Raw genomic sequence first — 13,841 nt, 5'->3', positions numbered from 1 at the left:
GTTTGATTTTGTGGTTGGATTTGGGGGGGTTTTTTGTTTGGTTGGTTTGGGGCTTTTTTGTTTGCTTGCTTTTAGTAATCTGTGCCTGACCAAAGAGCACAAAAAAAAAATCCTTTTTACTCTGTCTGTAGTGAGTATGGACAGACAATGCAAAGTGCACTAAATTATAGTTACCTTGGAACATTACAGAGGGCATTATTAACCAAATGAGGAAAGAGCACTGTAGTCTTCTAGCTAGTAAGACATCACAAAAATATTAATGTAATTCCTGCAGGCTCCGGTGACTTTATTTAGAGGCAAGTGACAACTTGCACCAGTTTTACTGGCAGAGTTCCATCAAGCATAGCATGGGAGGCAAGTGTTTCTTCCAGGCTAAGTGAGGGAAGAGAATGCTTCTGCCCACCAAATACTTCTGCTTATTTCTTTTTAACCTTTTAATTTGATTCACTTTGAAATACCTATGCTTCATTTTCTACATTTAGGTAGAACAACTTCTTAGAACACTTGTCCCAGTTGTGTCTCATAACATAAATCCGAAGTGACCTTCACGAACTCACAGGAGTGTCAACGTGCAAGTATAACACAGATCCCAGAGGAGTAAGTTCATCCAAGTGCCATTTCCATTTCAGGATGTGCTCAGCTATATCTATTTTCGCTGCAGCCACCCACGGTGTCCCTGCTGCGCGAAGCAGGTTTGGTCACACAAAGAGCCCTACTGGTACAGATGTTCAGTGCAGCACCAGAGCCCTTACCATAGGCTGAGTTGCATGTATATGTTGCTCTGAGCAGTTGAGTGACAGGCCCAGAGTCCCCAGGAGCATCAGTGTGCCAGCTCCAGGGCTCCAGCTGTGCAATGAAGACCTAGGCCTAGCAGCAGAAAGCTGTCTGCAATTACTCAGACCCCAAGTTACCACTGTGGCCCAGTACCCCCAAGGGAGTGAGCCACAAAACTCTCTGTTTGCAAAAAACCCACAATGAATTCTAGCTGCAGCTAGACACTGTTCCTGTTTCACCACTCTCTTTGGCACAAACCCTTGCCCCAAGCTCCATATAGGTCTCTACCCTAAGGAGCTGTACTGCACGGTGTTACATGTAGACTTGAGCTATCTTTAAATCTGCCTATCCCCCCATAAGGGGACAAATACACACTTTTAGTAATATTTTTCAACAAACAATAACAGCATCCTCAAAATGCAAATTTACATGAAACAAACAACACAGCAGGCGGTCACAGCCCTCCACACTTGCAGGGCACTGGGATGCCACAGAGGGTACAGACTGCCTGGCAGGACCAGGCTCTCCCAGGACACAGCCTGCCAGAGGCATCTTGGCAGGCACTGGGGGGGATTACCAAGCTTGGCATTTATTTCCACATGTAAAGTCAGTTTGTGTAAAAAGGAAATGAAAACCCTCTACTGAAGTAGGGGAAGGCATGAAAAACATCTCTGAAGAGCTTCATGCCAGGTATGAGTATGCTGAAGTTACTAGAGTGCAATTATTCCAGACAGCTTTCTGATAGTTACAGTCACAAAACAGCTGTTCCATTTTGAAAACAAGCCTGAAAGAGCATGCATTTGGCCAAGAAAAGTATATCCAGTGACAAAAGAATTCATTTTTACATGCAAATTAGGAAACCCTTTAGCACTCAAGTTGTGAAAGACAACACTGCATAGACAGCACATGCAACTTACTAGGAAATCCAGTGAAGGGTTATCAAAACATCTCACTCTTATTCAGTCTTTTGTGCTGCTACCATGAGTGATCTGACTGAATCACAAATATTTATTTCCACATATAAGAACTATAAACCAATGCCTTTGTCGCCAGTGAATTGCCTGGCAAGGTCTCAGCCAGGAATTGACATGGCAAGATTGCTTTAAGTAGCAGTAACCCCTCTCCTTGTACTTTGGCAAAGAAGTAAGCAAAGAACTGCAGTCATTCCTCACACACCCACATGGTTCTTATTTATCTTGAATGAACACTGACAGAGATTACTATATAACTTCTACCAGGGGTTGCGGGCACGAGTACAGTAGATTCGGAGCAGCCAGAACTGAGGATGTTGCTCACAGCCGCATGGGAGTTGACATTTGGTCCTTGGATTCAAGCACCACGGACTTCTCTGGAGTAGGAGTAAACTGTAAGATCATAGGACATCTGTGCATGGTACTACATTATGCCATTAAAATCTATTTCTACCTTCAAAACTAGTGGTTTATAATGGTAAACAAATACAGTTTACAGTTCTAGTATCTATATAAAACAATCTACTATCTCCTTTGCAGATTACATCACTCTCAGAACTGCTCAATGGAGTAACAACTGTGCATCAACCTCTCCTTTAAATGAGCAAAGAGGCATACACCTGCAAAACAATTCACCAAAGGTCTCCAGCAAGCAAATCAACAAACTGGTAGAGAGCATGGAAGAACCTAGGAAGTGGAAGTATACTGGGAATATCTTTGTGGCTTTAAAAAAAAGAAACAAACCACAAACCCATACATGCACACTGTCAAAGGAAGGTTAGGTAGTAACTTTGGCAGTGATCTGCATGACCTTAAGGCACAGTCTGGGCACATACTTGGAAGAGAAATGGAAGAGACAGATACCTGGAAGAGGCATATGAATGCATCCAAGCCCATTAATTAAGCAATGTAATTGTGCCTGTTACGATGTCTTTCACACCTCCAGAGATGTGGCAGACCAACAGGTTACACACACACACCCAAAAAGGAGAAAAAAAAAAAACAACCCAACCCATAGACTGGATTTAGCTTGCCTTTACACCACACAGGAGCACCCTTCTCCATCACTGGAAAGGCACACTAACACACAATACAACTGAAAGTGTTTTCAGCCTGGATTCCTCCCCTTTATGCTTCAACAGCACAGTAATGAGGACTGTTCAAGAGTAAGCGGAACCAAGAGTAGATGTCAGAGTGCAAACCAAAGTTGTCATATGGCTGTTCACATCCAAGGCAGGGGCAACCTACACATGTATAATCATCAAACTTAAGAACCCTGACTTGGCCCCACCTTCCCTTCCAACTTTACACTGCGCCAGTAACCAGAAAGTGAACTAGAGGAATTGCCCTCAACAAGTTCTATTTTCCTTCCTTACGCAGCTCACCTAAAGCACATGCTCCATTAAGAAAACTCACATTGCGAGACTTTTACAGTAATCTCATTAGAAACAAAATGTAAGCAGGAGTTTCCCTGACTTCCCCATCCACTATATTCACCTGAAAGGGGAATATTTTTGTGCCTGGAAGAGAAATCACAATCCTCAGCTCTGCCCTCAGCCTAGCTGTTTCCACACCAGAAGCCTGGTGGGTGTTTTCCAGCATGTCACCAGCTCTGTTTGGAGAGCACGCCATTTTAGTATCACTGCCCTGATAAGTATATTCAGTTAGCGCAGTTTGAGCTGTGTGTGGGTCAGCTTACAGTATGCTAAGGCATTGATCTGTAACAGGCATGTAATATATAGTTTCTCATATCCTCATGATAAAACCGATACATTTTGGAAGAATAAAACTTTAAAAACTATTTAGGAATACAGTGTTGCTATACAACTAACCTCCTGTAATTTCTCTAACAGATGAGTTGTATTTCTAGAAGATATCCTGGAAAATATAGTATATTCTACAGTATCTTCTGAACAAGATGAAGCTTACCGAGATCCAAAAAAAGTGTCTGATACAAAGCTTGTTGGAAAATGTATTTATAGGAGCAATTGCTGCTTCCTCCATAAAACTGAATAACGTAACAGTCCGAGTTCCCAACTAACTGAAAAACTGTGAAGAGCTTTTAAAGAGAATACAGCACAAGTTTTAAGCATTAAACATTAAAAAAAAAACTGAAATGGACCATTGGGCTACACAACACTATATGGAGTCAATACAGTCATGATAGCCAATTCTCTATCCATACAAGTTTTGATGACTGTACTAAAAACAACTTTTCCATATGCTTGCAAGTTATGTTGAAGCTCTGCAGATAGCTAGAGGATCCCTGATGGTGGCAACAGCAGCTTCCTTATTTATATGGACTCAGGCTGTATGCTCAAAACTCAAAAAATTGTTAATCAGCTAAAATGTTTCAATATCAAACAGCACTTTCAAAATCCAAATTTTTTGCACATGATCTTCCACTTATCACTCAAGAAGGCAATATGAGACTACTCAAAAAGTAGATTTTTATTTCCCCTATAAATAGGGGTTATAGCCTAAACTTCTATGTCAAATAAAACTTGAAAATTCACACATTCTGCAAAGATGTCAAAAGCTGGAAACAGGAGAAACCCATCATATGCAGTGTAACCATGACTGTAAGTTATACATACATATACTTCATTAATGCAATCCAGAATACAAAAATGATCTTAAGAACATAACCTGAAAAAGACAAACCTCAAACATATATATCTACCCACTGTCAGTTTCTATGATATCCATATGGTCAAAGAAAGTAGTAAGCCAACAGAAGAATTTGTGGTCAAATAAAACTTTTGGCATAGAGAGGGAAAACACAGAACTATCCAACCGTTGTTTATTTCCCCCCAGGATTCTTTAGAAACATGACAATGCGCTGAAATAGCAAACATGGTCATCTTCTTTTCTCAGGAAAGAAACATGCTTTACACTGCAGGAGGGGGAAAGATGACTGGAGCATACACAGTACGACTTCATATTTGGAAGTTCTGGGTTTTTTTTAATCTGATTTTTATATTATACAGTCAACACCTGTTCTGCACAAACACTTTGCTGCACACCTCCACTCATGCCACATCTAACTGCTTCTCAGAGAGGCAGGCTGATTTCAAAGTCCTAATAAGAACTTCACGAAAGCTAAACTCCTGACAGAATTAAATCTGGCCAGGGATGTTAAGGGGGACAAGAAAAGCTTCTGTAGGCAAATCAGGGATAAAAGCAAGACAAGGGGAAATATGGGCCTGCTCCAGAAAAACATGGGAGACTTGGTTACCCAGGACATGAAGAACTGCCCACTGTAAGACAAGATCAGATTTGAAACCACCTAAGCAACCAGAAGGTTCACAAGTCCATGGGATCTGGTGAGATACATCTGCAGGTCCTGAGGGACACTGGAGGATGAACTGGCTAAGCCACTGTCCATCATATTTGAGAAGCTGTGGCAGGCCAGTGAAGTTTTCACTGACTGGAAACAGGGAAATATGATCCCCATTTTTAAGAGGGAAAAAAGGTAGAACCAGAGAACTACAGGCCATTCAGTCGCACCTCGGTGCCCAGCAAGAACATGGAGGAGATCCTCCTGGAAACTATGCTAAAGCACATGGAAAATAAAGAGGTGACTGTGACAACAAAATGGCTTCACAAAGGGCAAATCATGCCTGATAAATTTGATGGCTTCCTATGACAGCATGGCAGCACTGGTGAATAAGGGAAAAGCAACTGACATCATCTACCTGCACCTGTGTAAAGCTTTTGACACTGCTCTTCAGAACATCCGCGTGTCTTAACATGGCTTTGACAGATGGACCACTCGGGTAAATAAGGAATTGGCTGGACGGCTGCAGTTTCAGTTACTTTTGAGTAACTGGTATTGTTGCAACTTCCCCAGCTGGAGTTAAGTGTCGCCTGTCACAGGGTTCTCCCTCTTCCCATGTGTTTTAGGGGAACAAAGAAACTGGGTTAGCAGAAATGCATGATTATATTAAGCAAGAGCTGCTCTGAATTTTCTCAAAATATAGAAATTTATGCTATATTAGCACTTGCTGACACACAGCCACTGGACAGGATGCTAACCATTCCCTCCTCTTCCCCAGCTTCCCACCCCTTTCTACTAACTGAATCCAAACTAAAGTTTTCTGAGACTTTCAAAGACACTTATCACTCAAGACTTATCACACCATTATTGTCAAATGCCATCTGCAATCTAAATCCATTTATGAAGAGGTGAACTGTGCTGTAGAAACAGTGCATTTCAGAATCTAAAGTTTGTTAGGAAAACACCAAAGTTTTCTCACATGAAAAAAAATGTCTCATGCTTTAATTCACAGCCCACAGGGATGAAAACAGGCATTAACTTCTTCCATGCGTACTGACTGAAATGGCAAGCCTGTTGAGCTGCTGCTTTCTGCCTTTTATCACATTATTTCTGATATCACACAGATACAGTATCTAAAATGTTTACATGGAAATGATCAACTGTTGAATAAAGCCATTTCTAAAAAAATAAACAGCCTCCCACATACTGTATCTCTGTAACTATATTTCTGTATATACATTCACATGCTTCCAAAGATGTTATTGCCAACATTAATACACAACTGATTTCAGAAAACATTTGAAAGCTGATTCTGTCTCAGCTCTCAATTTACTCTTTTCTTTTAATACTACTGAATATACAGTCAACAAGAGCTCATTAAGACTGGTATGTGCACTCATCAATCACCCGTGTCAGTCCTGGGTGAAGCACTGAGCAGTGCTCAGGCCCACATCTATTCTAATGCAAAATTTCCCCATTTTGATAGCTGAACAAAACCAGATACAAGCAGCAGCAGTCAGACTCTGTTTACTGAATCAGTTATTCTGTAGTAAAGCAAAGATAAGACATTTTCCTTAGTTCCCACATAAGAAAAAAAATAAAGTCAGCTGCCATTCATGAAGCAACTCCTCCAACAAGAGCTGCCTAACTTCCTGACAAGCAGGGAACAGATCAGGTTACAGCTGTTTATTAGTATACAGATAGCAATCAAACCACAAAAATCTTCTTGAGAGTGGGAATGGATGGAGTCATGGCACAGGCTGGGTCTTGCTTGAATGCACAGACTGGATGGCCCTGCTATAAACTGTCATCAGGGCTGTGCAGCTGAGAGCAGGACACAATTAACATCAGCTGTCTAAGTGAGAAAGTTTACTCAGCTTTTACGTTTTTGCAGCCTTGCCCTCTCTCAAATTTATATCTAGAGAACAGCATGCTGTTCTTAAGCTGCTGTTTAGCAACTCCAGCTGTTTAAAGCAAAGTGGTCACACACAGCACTAGGCATTGTTAAAGTCCATTTTCTGACAGCTAATCAATCCATCAGTGAACTTCAGCAGGTAACATCTGCAATAACAGATTAGTTAGTCTAGTGTCTAATAACACAACACCTAATAATAATAATGTCTAATAACACCAGTGCCTAACAACATTTAGACTAGTCTTTGCTTTAAAAAAGAGACAAAGTGGAGCCGAAACTGGGAACTGGAACCATCCTGATGATGTGCAACTGTCCATGCCTGCACCATGGTTCCTGCTGTCAGCACATGCTACCACCCTGATTAGTCAGTTCATTTGAAAAAGCTGCCCTGCAGCTTCACATCTGGCCCTATGTCCAGATACTAGTCAAGTAAAATTCTCTAAACAGAAACGCAGACCACGCAACCCTGGAAAAGGAAGAAAACATCCTTTTCAAAGATCCCTCTTCTGACTGACCAAGCGACTTAAACTCCACACTTGAGATACGTGTAGTGCCCCTACTTGAACTATTCAGTCCTTCAAATCATGCAATAGCACCAAAAACCTTCTGTCCTACTTGTGATACAAGACACCCTGATATGGATGCATATTTAAAGATGCTTTTAACATCAAACACTTGACCCAGCAACTTCAGTTGCTTAAGTTTATGGGCTGGTGCTGATCTAACGTGTACAATTGTTTTACAGTGATGTAAAACAGAATTGGTAAACTGCTTACAGAATAGCCTAAGGCAACACATTGCTGTATTAGTTTCACGTGAACTACAAAACTAATAGAAAAAAAAAATCCAATTCTATCAGATACCGATTATTTTCTGCACAGATGATTTCATCAAGAACCCCTAATGGACTCATTCAGTACATTAACAATTAGACCCACAGTTACATAATCAGCTGTCAGAGGAATGGCATTTAAATGCCAAACCTATTTTTGTTTCACATTTTTCTGATTTTTCCCTTTACAGTTTGCCTTAATTACAAATACTGCCTATGTCAGCTTTAACAAACATGCCTGCAGTTGCATTGCAAAAATCAGTACTATCATCACAAAGAAATACCCACACCCTTGCCCTTTTTTTTCCCCTGTGTCTATTTTCTAAAGAAATCCACAGTGGATTGATAGATTTGCCACTTGTCTAAGAAGAAACCCTGGAATATCTTCAACAGGCAGACCATAAAAGCTGGTGAGTCAACAACTAAAATAAAGAGGGTTTCTTCAGAACTGACCTATACATTCAAATGGAATGTTTTAAGCCAAGGAAGAGTTGTACTGCTTAACCTTAAGCTATTAAGGAAATTGGTCTGTAATTAGTACTCCATTACAAAAATAGTCATGCATTTTAAAAGAAATTGTATAGTAATCCACAGTATCTTTAATTTTGGTTAAAGCTGAAGCAGAATGAAATAATCAAATATGGCAACTGTGTAATTTGTCAATAACTTTAATATTTCAATAACTAGTAGGCACCTAAGCTTCTGCAGTCTCAGTGCTGAGTTGGTACCACTACCATTAAAATATTATATTAAAAAGGCACACAGGCATGCACGCACACTGAGAACACGAAGACAGGTTACACTGATCATCAAATGAAAGATTTACTGTTTCCTTAGAGGACCTCTCATTTCTTTGTTTTTCATTTGTTTGTTTTTCCTTCTGCAAAATGTAAATTAAACTCTAGCTCCCGATTTAAAAAAAAAAAAAAAAAAGTGGAATGAATCCACCTTGAGGAAATACTCAGAAGCAGTTCCATTAAACCACCTAAAGCTACTTGTGGAATCGGGCTGTGCTTGCAAACACGTACTCGTTGATGATTAACTGCCATTTATTCTCTAGAGCTACAACATTCCCACAGACATACATTCCTGCTACTCATCTGTTTGGTCAAGTTGTGTTTTGTGCTGGAAAGAAACACCCTCTATGTATAAATTAAGAGGGAACAAAAATACTCTTCACTTTCAAACTTCTCTGGCCTTGCAAGTGGTCCCTCAAAAACTAAGAGAAACTGACATCATAAATAGAAAAAAAAAAGCCTTTATTACTACCGTACTTACTCTTCATGACAAGGGAATTCACTTGAGCAGTGTGTCAAGTAATTTGTATTTTGGACTAGCAGCTCTACACAAATGGAAAGATACTGGTTTTGATTACACAATGTAATAGTGTTAATTCAACAAACAAAACCCTTGTCCATGAAGAGACTAAGTCACTTTTGCTTAAGTAAGCAACAGTGAGGGAAAAAGCCAAGAACCTGCACATAAATCATTACTTTCCAGAACACGGCACCAATATTAAGAAAACTTTGAGAAATAATCTGTTGGTTTAGATCAGGAATGTGTTTCACACAAAACCTCCCTGCTTCATATATCCATGGTGGTCATTCCACTGTACCTTTACACTGCAATTTACAGCATCAAATGCTGATGATAAAGGTCACAACTGGTTTACCTTTTCTTGGTTTTAATTAGAAATACGCCGTAGAGTCAAAGTTGCAGTAATCTTATCCAACCCCACCGCATTATCTCAGAAGCAATGTCACATTCACCACTGTGGTCTACCTCAACAGCCTAATTATTCTGTCCACCTAAGGAAAGAAAGAAAGAAAAGCCTGGCCAAAAAAAAAAAAAAAAAATCAAAAAACAAACAAAAAAATATTTTCAACAGAGATTGGCATTGTGCAGCCTCTAAACCAGATGCTATGGAGAACTCAGACTGCCAACTCTAGTTGTCTTCAGGGATGTTCATTTTCAAAGGAAAAACTATGGAAGAATGACTTTGCTGTTTTGCACCTCCAACCCACACTTGATTACTTTTAACAAATTTCCAAACACACACATAGCCCACCACACTGTTTTGTTTGTTATTCACCGCTTATTTCAAAGATGGACACCATTTATTTTAAAGGTGTGTTAGGTACTGGGTACATCACTCTGCCTTTACTCTTCACCTGTAAGGGCAGGTGGCAGCTAGTTCATACAGTCCTCACATAACGGGCACAAAACTCTGAAGTGTTCTAGAGGAGGCTTTTCAACAACACAGGTTTATGTAGCAGCTTTAGATACCGCAGTGACAAGATGGGACAAAAGTTGCATCAGAGAAGCAGCATGAAAATTGGGCAGAGAGACGGAAGCAGGCATACAGTGTGGTACTTATAGCCTCTTCTCCACCAAGCAGGCCAAGCCTTTTAGTACTTCTAATAAGTATGTCGAGATGGTTGAATGACCAAATTCCCTTGTCTGCACATAGGTGCCTCAAAAGGAAAGGCCTATCAATCACTGTCACTCACAGCAACGATTTTGGCTGAGTCCAAAGAAGTCAACAGAAGTGGCTGTATGTGCTACACCTCCAGGTCCTTGCACAACTAGGCAGCTCAGCAATTACTTCCTAAAGCACTTGTGACCAGCATCTGACAGATACCAGGGTGGAGGAAAGCCTGCTGCTCCCACTGCCTGCCACGCTGGCTCTGGACAGCCACCCATGCTGTCGGGCCATGCTTCATGACAAACCTCCTCCCAGCCCAACCTCCCCACCCTCACATTTTGAAACCACAGAGACAGAAATGATCCACAGGGCTCACCTCAAAACCTGCCCGTTTGCCACCGTTACAACCGGCGGCCCCAGCGCCTCAGTGCGGCCACGATCCACCTGGCCCAGTCCCCACAGCCGCTCTGGGGAACAGACTTAAAGGCAGTGAAGCCATTTCCCATGCCAACAGCTGACTAATAAGACATTTTAGGTGGGAACATCATTTGCATCTGTTGCCAAGAGCAGTGTCTGCTTCTAGCACAGTAACAAACGTCTTTTCCCCTTGCTCTCTTGTATGTCCTGGACTACATTACATGATAAGCAACATGCATGCAGCAAGCACGGTGCAACAGAAAGATTTTAACACTGTTCTTTTAACAGAGAAGCTTTTGTGTCTTCACCATACAGCAGTCAGTGTTTCAAAGCTCAGTGACGCTCTTCTCTGTGACCGCTTGAAACACAAACCTGCAGGAAAGGTGCACAGGAGGGATTTCAGCAAATAGTTTGCCACAGGGCCCCTCTGGCTGCTCACTGTTCAAGTAACCACTGCTGTGCAACAGCCTATTCTCTTGCTCTAACTTTTCTAAGCCTTTCTATGTTAAGCAGCAAAACCTTATTCAGAAACATAGATGCAGCCTGGCAGTTGGTTTCAGATACTCTTGTTGCAACTTATTTCTGAAGCAAGCAGTAACATTAAGGGACTGCTTTAAAACCTGATATGTAAATTATGTCTTTGCCAGCTGCTTTACACCAAGTTGGACAAAGTATTATAAGACTAGAAATTAAAACACAGATTTCTAGAACTGGAAGCAAATTAAATTCTGCCCTTCTTCAAGTAACACAGCACAGACTCAGAGAAAACATTTAAGGGTTAAAACTGGAATAAAAACAAGTAACACAGCAGGCAGTGTCTGGGGTCACGAAACTACTCAAGGAGTGGTTTCAGCTCAGGGCCTTCAACAATTCAGGCTTCTCATGTTTAAATTAAGAAGATCTAAGATCTTCCTGCGTGAACATCTATATATAAATGTACCAGTGCTTCCTAGCACCGTAATTTGTGTAGCATATTTATTATTTATACAGATGTAGCAGTTTATTTTGGGTTTGCTGAATCATGCAGTGCTGTCTGGACTACACGCTATACTTTTCACACCTTTGAACACCAGCAAGATGCAGGACTAAAGAAAAATCCTTACCATGCTAGCTATTATTTGTATCAACTTGAGATCCTGCATCTCAAGTATGAGGTTGAAAAAGATGCATTATTTTAATAGATATGTTTAAGAAATCTCAACTGTGATTGCAGTAACTGATTTCCAAAGGAGCCTGACTTGCAATACCACTGCCCTGAAGACAGAAGCTCAACTATTTACCCAAAACTGTCCCCCTAGGCTGCACCACCAAGGGACAGTGAACACTGATCAGTAATGCTCACACTCCCCTAACAGACCACCAACTACAGCACATACCGCAATCTTCAGAGAAATCCTCTAAATGACCAAAAGCAGCAAAACATTCAGAAAACTGGGAATAAGAAATTCATTGAGTGGAATCTGGTCTCCATCAGCACCTTTTTATTTATTTATTTATTTTTCACTAATTATCAACCAAGCTTTGTTCAAAATAAAAAAAAAAAAAAAGGAGGTTCCTCTTGCACATCAGAAGAAAATTAATCTCGGTATTAAAAATAACTTGATTACACTCTTGAGTAGTTTACTTGAGTAGTATGCCAAGAAATTAAACTATTTTGGATTTCATGTGGTAATGATCTAGAGGGATGAAATACCTTTGTACGAAATACAGATTCTAAAACAGCATTAGAGCAAGAAATATGTTCTGGTATATAGCTGGGCATACATGTTCTTGGACACCTCTCTGAGGGAATTTCCTGTATACATTCTTTTATTTACATGATGAAGATAAAATTTCCCTCTGTCTTTTGAATCCTTAAAGTGACTACAAAACACAACAAGCCAACAAGCCCCTACGGGACAGGAAGGAGCACGGAAGCCTCCAGCTGACTTTTGCACGACGTAGGAAACTTCATCAGCGTTTGCTACAGTTCAAAGAAGCGACTGACGGTATGCTTTCCCCAGCCTTGGAAAAACATGTTCATCAACACCTTGTCTCACGGAAAGGGAAGAAGAGGAGGAGGGAGGAGGTGCAGGACGGGGAAGAAGGAAAAAAGTCATGGACATTTACTTCCCATTATTTTAATTATTTTCTTCCCCAGGGGGGATTATGCATCTACGACCCACCTCGTCAGTTAAATTACCTTCAGCCAAGCGGTTCCCCCCGACAGCAGCCGGGGAGCCCTGCTCCCGCCGGCGTCGCAGCCTCTTTCCGCACCGCCGGCCCCGCTCCCGCGTAGCATTTTTAAGTGCGGGGTGAAGGAAGCAATCGGGGTTAAAAATAACTAACTGGGAAACCGGCGGCTCCCAGCCACCGCACCCGAGACGGGAGGTCTTTCCCTTCCTGGCAGACGTTATCGACCCGGGAGACACAAAACCGCCGGTACCGCCCGGCCAGCAGCGCATCCCCGCCGCCGCCACCCTCGCTGCGCCCGAACACGCCTCTCACAAGCGGCCGGTCCGCGCGGGACCGCGCCGCAGCACTTCACCACCGCACCCCCGACCCCTACATCGCACCTCACCTGCGGAGCCGGGGCCCTGCCCGGGGTGCCTCTCCGCCGCCGCCAGCAGCGCCAGGGCCAGCAGCAGCAGCGGCAGGAGGAGGCTCGGCGACCGGGCGCCGCTCCACGCCATCTTCCCCCTCCGCACCCGCCTGCCTGCCGCCGCTCCCCGCGCCACCACCCCCCGAGAGGAGGGGTGGGGGGAAAGGAGGCGGGGGATGGAAAACGAGGGGGAAAACCCGGTGCCTGCGGCGCCGCTCCTCCTCCGCAGCGGGCAGGAGCGAAGGGCGCTGTCTCCCGGCCAAGGCTTTATACGGCGGTGGGAGGACCCGGGCAGCGAGGGCACCCGCCGGCGTAACAGGAGCCCCTTGTGGCGCCGCTCCCGGTACACGCTGCAGCTCCCGCTGCAGCCGCCGGGGGAGGGACCAGCGGCCAAGCCCCGCCCCGGCCTCCGTCGCCCGGGCCGCCGCCGTAAATTCGCAGGGCTGCCCGAGGTCCCGCGCCTCCGCAGGGATGAAGCGGAGTCGGTCGGGTCTGGCTTGGCCCGGCGCGGAACCGCCAACTTTCGGTACCTGTCGGGGAGAGGGGCCGAGGTGGCCTTTCCGACCCGCTGCTGGAAACACTCCCGACGTGCTGGATACGTGGGGAATACTTGCCTCCCGCTGCAAGCGTTTTGTCAGTGGTTCCG

The 13,841-nt window shown here is 43.1% G+C and overlaps 1 protein-coding gene across 1 annotated transcript in view; it reads right to left on the bottom strand.

Annotated features, from left to right (window-relative positions):
- Positions 1-13,396, bottom strand: part of PLOD2 (procollagen-lysine,2-oxoglutarate 5-dioxygenase 2) — a 55,927-nt gene extending 42,531 nt beyond the window's left edge. The window contains exon 1 of the mRNA XM_057421887.1: positions 13,175-13,396. Within this exon, the coding sequence (XP_057277870.1) occupies positions 13,175-13,286 (112 nt within the window). The 5' untranslated portion in view covers positions 13,287-13,396. The remainder of the gene's footprint in view (positions 1-13,174) is intronic.
- Positions 13,397-13,841: the final 445 nt, after the last annotated feature.

Source organism: Pezoporus wallicus, unplaced genomic scaffold (genome assembly GCF_028554395.1).
Source record: "Pezoporus wallicus isolate ANWC-B61680 ecotype Strahan unplaced genomic scaffold, APGP_CSIRO_Pwel_v1 scaffold_7402, whole genome shotgun sequence".
NCBI classification, from domain to species: Eukaryota; Metazoa; Chordata; class Aves; order Psittaciformes; family Psittacidae; genus Pezoporus; species Pezoporus wallicus.
The sequence above is the reverse complement of the archived record's forward strand: the minus strand, read 5'-3'. Positions and strand labels throughout refer to the sequence as shown.